This window comes from Phalacrocorax aristotelis, chromosome 1 (genome assembly GCF_949628215.1).
Source record: "Phalacrocorax aristotelis chromosome 1, bGulAri2.1, whole genome shotgun sequence".
NCBI classification, from domain to species: Eukaryota; Metazoa; Chordata; class Aves; order Suliformes; family Phalacrocoracidae; genus Phalacrocorax; species Phalacrocorax aristotelis.
In genome coordinates, this window is record NC_134276.1 from 20581075 (window position 1) to 20586777 (window position 5703).

A 5703-nucleotide genomic window follows, 5' to 3' on the forward strand; every position below is an offset into this window, starting at 1 on the left:
GGGTTTGGACTAGGCAGTCTCTTCCAGAGCTCCCTGCCAGCCTCAGCAATTCTATCAGTCCCTTATTTTGTACCCGCAAGCATATACATTTCTGCATCGCTTTACAGAAGAATTTGTTTTACTCTTGAAATGAGAAATAAATTCACAGCACTTGAGGAAATAATGTAAATTCTGTGAAAACAAATGAACAGCCACTGATTCCAATATGAGTAACAACTCTCATCATTTAAAAAAAGTTATCACAGCAGAAACACAGATCTCTCTCCTACTTATTCTGTAAGACACAACCACAGACTCAAATATAACCTAATACGAGGCTTTATTATCGGAAAAACAAGACTATAAATGGAAAGCATTTGATGTTTGCTCAATGTAATATTAAGGGAATCTAAATTCTAAATATCATTTACCCTTTTCTAACTTATTTTTATCTACTGCTAGTTACAGTGGTTGATGATAGTATTTACTTATGTTAGACATGTTTAAACTTGTCTCCAAAGAGAAAGAGGTGGCTTTTTTCCAAGAGACATCAGTACCAGTAGCTTATTAAAAGCTTTTCTAGGTATTAGAAAACACAGGCAACAAATAAGGGAATACGCAAGCATCACACTGCACAGAACAAGGAGAGAAGCTGACAGCAGCGCATCCTAAACCCTGCCGCTCAGAGTCTGAAGCGTGCAATACTCTGCTCAAACCAGCAACTCCATGCCAGACGTTTACAGGTTTTTGGAAGAATTACGTAAAACCCTGTGAGGCAACTCCCAAGCACCACGGTGCCCCACAGTAAGGCAGCCGCCAGACCTGGGTCCCCAGACCCGACTCAGGCAGCCCATTGTGGAACAGGAGCGGGAGCTGCCCTGCTCTGGCAGGTTCACCTCAGGGGCAATGCGGAGGCAGGCGGCAGAGACAGGCACCCCGGTAGCTACCCCCCTCCCGCGGGCGCCGGGCTGAGGGCCGCCCCGAGCAGGGCCGCCCCGCTTCCCCTCAGGCCCTCCTGAGAGCCGCCCCTTCACCCGGTGTCCGCCCGCCCGCCCAGTCCCTCTCTCGGGCTCAGATGACACCGCCCTCCTTCCTGCCTCCCCTCACACCTCTCCCGCCCTGCCCGCCCGCGCCGCGAACGGCCTGAGCCGCGGCGTGCGCGCGCCCAGCCCGGTTCCGGCCCTCCCTCCCTGCCTCCTCTCGCGAGCTCCGCGGCGCTCGGCGGGACATCCGGGGCCGTTGGTTGTTTGTGCGGCGGGACAAGATGGCGGTGGAGTCGCGCGTCACGCAGGAGGAGATCAAGAAGGAGCCGGAGAAGCCGATCGACCGGGAGAAGGTGGCGGGGGTGGTGCCGTGAGCCCTCTACCGCCGCTTCTGGGCGCGGCAGGACGGGCACCGGGGGGCTGGCTGGGGCGGGGGGAAGGGTACGGCGAGGCCGTGAGGCCTCGGTGGGGGGTTGGCGAGGGGCGCCTCACCTCGCCTCACCCCCGCCTCGCTCCGCAGACGTGCCCGCTGCTGCTTCGCGTCTTCACCACCAACAACGGACGGCACCACCGCATGGACGAGTTCTCCCGCGGCAACGTGCCCTCCAGCGAGCTGCAGATCTACACCTGGTGAGTGGGGCGGGGGCGCCCCCGGCCCCTCCGCCCGGCCCTCGGGCGCGGAGGCCAGCAGGCCCGCGGGCGGCAGCTGCGGGCGCTGTCAGGGAGCTCGGCTGTCTTGAGCTCCTCGTCTGGTACTTGGCTGCGAGGGGTAGCTCGACAGGCGCATAGAATCATTTAGGTTGGAAGAGACCTCTAAGATCACCAAGTCAGTCCGTCAACCCAGCACCCCCATGCCTCATAAACCATGTCCCGAAGTGCTACATCTACACTTTTTTTGAACACCTCCAGGGATGGTGACTCCACCACCTCTCTGGGCAGCCTGTTCCAGTGCCTGACCACTCTTTCAGTAAAGAAATTTTTTCCTAATATCCAATCTAAACTTCCCCTGGCACAGCTTGAGGCCATTTTCTCTCGTCCTATCGCTTGTTACTTGGGAGGAGAGACCGACACCCACCTCACTACATAGACCTCGTTTAAAGCAGGAAACGTGGGGAAGCTTTCCTGGGGGCAGTTGTGCTGCTCCGCTGTGGTGGCAGCTGCATGGGGAAAGCAGTTGCCGCTGAAATAAATACAGCTCCTCTGCCTGTAGACATGGGAGCTTAGACGTGGCATTCATGGAAGCAGATCTTCAGCTAAGTGCTGGTTGCTACACACTGAAACTTACTGTGGTTTAATTGCCCAATGACTGACGCACGCCGAGGCTTGTGTTGTGCATGTCTTTGGTTATCACAACACATCTGTTCAACACAGAGATTCTTCTTTAACTGATGCTTAAATTTTGTTCCAACAGCCCTGTTTTTTCAGTAGTTGTTCCAGAAAGCTTGAGCTGTTGTGTGAGTGGTGGTATGTTTTGGTTCAGAGCCTCTTGAGGGTGGAGTAGTGTGTTTCTTTTTGTGTGGTCAGGTAGCAGTGCTCTAACAGAGAGGTGCTTTTTATTGCTTTCAAATTTAGTTTGGAGAACTGCTTTAGTCTGTGTTGTAAGCATGTTAGGTTTTGTTTATAATATCTTGAAGAATGCTTTTGAAAGTGAATTATGCTAGTTCGCAAATCTTGTTTTTACCTCACGGTGCCTGTTAGATTTATTCAACCATATGACATACAAGTTATAACCCTATCTTTGTGACTAGTAAAATGCAGTTCTAATTTAGTTCTTAATGGGATTTATGGACTCGGTCCAGGCTGTTGATGGTGTCTGAGCTGTTTGCCATCTGCAGAAGTCAGAATGGGCATTGTCTGTTAACACACTGCTCCTTGGTTGCTCAAAGCTTGGAGTGATTGTTCAGTTTGTGTAATTAGAGCTGCTTTAGCTGCGATGATTGAGTCTTTTTGTTCTTGGCATTCTGGAAATCAGCTTTAGCTCTGGTCTGGTTGACAGCTGGGAAAAGGAGTGCTGCCTGTTAGGGCAGTAGTGGAAATCTTGATGGAAATAGAAAACTACTCATGATATATATATTTTTTTTTATTTCTGCATTTCCTCTAGTATTCAGGAAGTTATTTTAACATAGACACTGACTTAGGGGAGAAAATGCTTATGGTATTCACTGTATAAACAACATTAATGCATTAAAAAAAAAACCCTGCTGTTTAAATAGTAACTCTGTTGAGAGACATGGAAGAGCAGATGTTGAAATGTATAGAGGGGTGAAGAGACTTGTCTAATATTGCAATAAATTAGAAGTTACTACAGCTAGAATCACATTCACATTAGACTGCTTTGTCTCCAGGGTACAGTAAGTGGTAGATTCTCCCAGGTGTTACAATCCATAACTAGAGCAACTTCTTGTCACTTAATCATTAGACCAAAACATACTGTTTGGAATGCCATGTAGTTGTGAAACCAGTGGTCACTGTGTAGTTGAAATACAGGATCTTAACCATCTTCAGGTGTCAACAGAAATTATGCAAAGGTAAGGAAATGTGTGGTTAAGTTGTAGCAATATATTGATTCCACCTTAAATGGGTTTTGAGAAGCTTGTTTTATTGTTGTTGCTTTCAAGAACATGGACCGCTTTGGTTTGTTTGTTTAATCCAGGATGGATGCGACTCTGAAGGAGCTGACCAGCTTAGTGAAAGAAGTCTACCCAGAAGCACGGAAGAAGGGGACGCACTTCAATTTTGCGATTGTTTTTACAGATCTCAAGAGGCCTGGATATAGGTAAATGGCATTTCTTCTCTGAGTTAGAAGAATTGAGGCCCTGGAGCAGAGAATTATTTTTCATTAACACTGATTTTAAAGTTCAGAACCCACAAATCAAAATTATAAAGTTCTTGATAACAGACTATATGATAACCACAGCAAACTCTGAATTTTGCTTGGCGACAGCCATCGTTAATGTGTTCCCAAAACAAATTGTTTTGGATTTTTCTGTTCCCAAAACAATGAACTTGTGTGCGTGAAGGCTTCAGTGGCTGTATTGGCATCCAACCAGAACATGGACCTACAGCCTGAGATAAAGGTTTGTTTCTGGTGTTACGAGGCGTGGTAGATCTTGTATGAGAGTGCATTTGCATTTTAACAGTGATCTTGTTGAAGGTATCTGTTGTTCAAAACAATATGGGCTAAGCTTTGTCAGCAACCTCTAGATAAATCCTGCTCTGTGATCTGCAGGGTCTTGTTCTGTCTGTGTCTGGAAGGGGGCAAGGGGTTCTCTCTAGTATTTAACTTCACATGGTAGCAGGTTCCCCTGCCCCTCTGCCCCATCAGAAGGAGGATTTGGTGTAGCTTCTCTCGATGCACCTGGTACTGGAGGGAAAAACCCCCTGCACCCTATGTATGTAGTGAAATGCTAAATAGAGTGCAGTGTGTCACAGGGAGGTGGTCGTGAGCTGATACAGCCCCTGTTTTGGACATCTAGAGAGATTTGCCTCTGATAACTGCCTTGCCTTTTTCTCTCCTGTGTGCAGGGTGAAGGAGATCGGCAGTACCATGTCGGGCAGGAAGGGCACAGATGATTCCATGACATTGCAGTCTCAGAAATTCCAGATAGGAGACTACTTGGATATAGCAATCACTCCTCCAAATCGTGCACCGCCCCCATCAAGCCGCATGAGACCGTACTAAACTACAGCTTCTTTGTGTGATTACACCTTCTTTTTATTCCTACTTGCTGTTCTAAAGCAGGCTTTTTTTTTTGGCTTTTGTTGCTAAGCAAGAACACCTGATGACAAAGCTAAGCAGCATCAGAAATGACAGTTAACTTTTAAACCTTACCTTTTAGTTTGTTTAGAAGAAACGTGTCTTTAGCAGTGCCGTCATCCTATCCCTGATTGTTAGAGTTTGAACAGTAAGTCAGTGTGTCCAGTGTTTCAAGATTTCTGTAAAATATGACCAGAAGGATTACAGTTGTTCTGTAGTTCTGTCTTGTTTGGAATAAAGATTGATGTTATTAATCTCTGATAGTGTGGTGGTGTTCGGTGTGGTTTTTTTTACAGTGGATTTCTGCAGAGAAATTTGGAAGTTGGCTTTTAAGCAGAAGCTGAAATTGGAAGGAGGGCCAAAGCCTTTATCTGGTAACTTTTGGGCTTGTTAAGCAGAGGTAGATGGCCTGTCAGGCGCCTCACAGGGATTCCTTGTACAGGAGGATTTCTTAAACCACTTTTGGCTGAATTTTGGAGGATGAGCATGTGCACGGTGTGGTTGAAGGCAGGCAAACTCTGTGTTGTGCTCCCTGCTGAGGGAGTGTGGGGAGCCCAGGTGGGCCACTGAGGCTTCCAGGGGCTGCTCCATCTTGCGCAGGCGATGCCAGTCCATGGGCAGGGCATGGTCTCAGTGACACCAGCATATCCCAGGAGACTAAGGAGCTGCTGAGTGTATGTGAGGAAGATGTGGTTCAGCACATGTGCGCATCAGCCTTACCTGAGTTCTGAAGGCACTGGTGTCTTCAAGGTATAAAACTGTCTTTGAAGGTCTGGCTTTTCTTAGAACAGTGGTCTCCAAACTTTATTTTGATCGCACGCCCCTATCAGTAACAAATTTTTGAGTGCATGCTCCTGAAATTGTTTATAAAATACATACATCTATTACTCTACTAATATATTGCATTTTAAAACTAGACAAAAATAGGAATCTAAAAAGAAAGGTGAAATACTTTAATAAATACAATTGAAAAATATTTTTAAT

General features: G+C 47.0%; 1 protein-coding gene across 1 annotated transcript; it reads left to right on the forward strand.

Moving 5' to 3' along the window:
- The first annotated feature begins 1007 nt into the window (after nucleotides 1-1007).
- SAP18 (Sin3A associated protein 18) lies at nucleotides 1008-4980 on the forward strand. The gene is made up of 4 exons (XM_075083350.1): nucleotides 1008-1315; nucleotides 1483-1592; nucleotides 3616-3738; nucleotides 4488-4980. The coding sequence occupies exons 1-4, from the start codon at nucleotides 1244-1246 to the stop codon at nucleotides 4642-4644; spliced, it is 462 nt and encodes a 153-aa protein (XP_074939451.1). The 5' UTR covers nucleotides 1008-1243; the 3' UTR covers nucleotides 4645-4980.
- Nucleotides 4981-5703: the final 723 nt, after the last annotated feature.

Coding starts and splice junctions, on each gene's coding strand:
- SAP18 (XM_075083350.1), top strand. CDS start 1,244: ATGGCGGTGGAGTCGCGCGTCACGCAGGAGGAGATCAAGAAGGAGCCG. Junction 1,316..1,482: donor AGCCGATCGACCGGGAGAAG/GTGGCGGGGGTG, acceptor CTCGCTCCGCAG/ACGTGCCCGCTGCTGCTTCG. Junction 3,739..4,487: donor CTCAAGAGGCCTGGATATAG/GTAAATGGCATT, acceptor TCCTGTGTGCAG/GGTGAAGGAGATCGGCAGTA.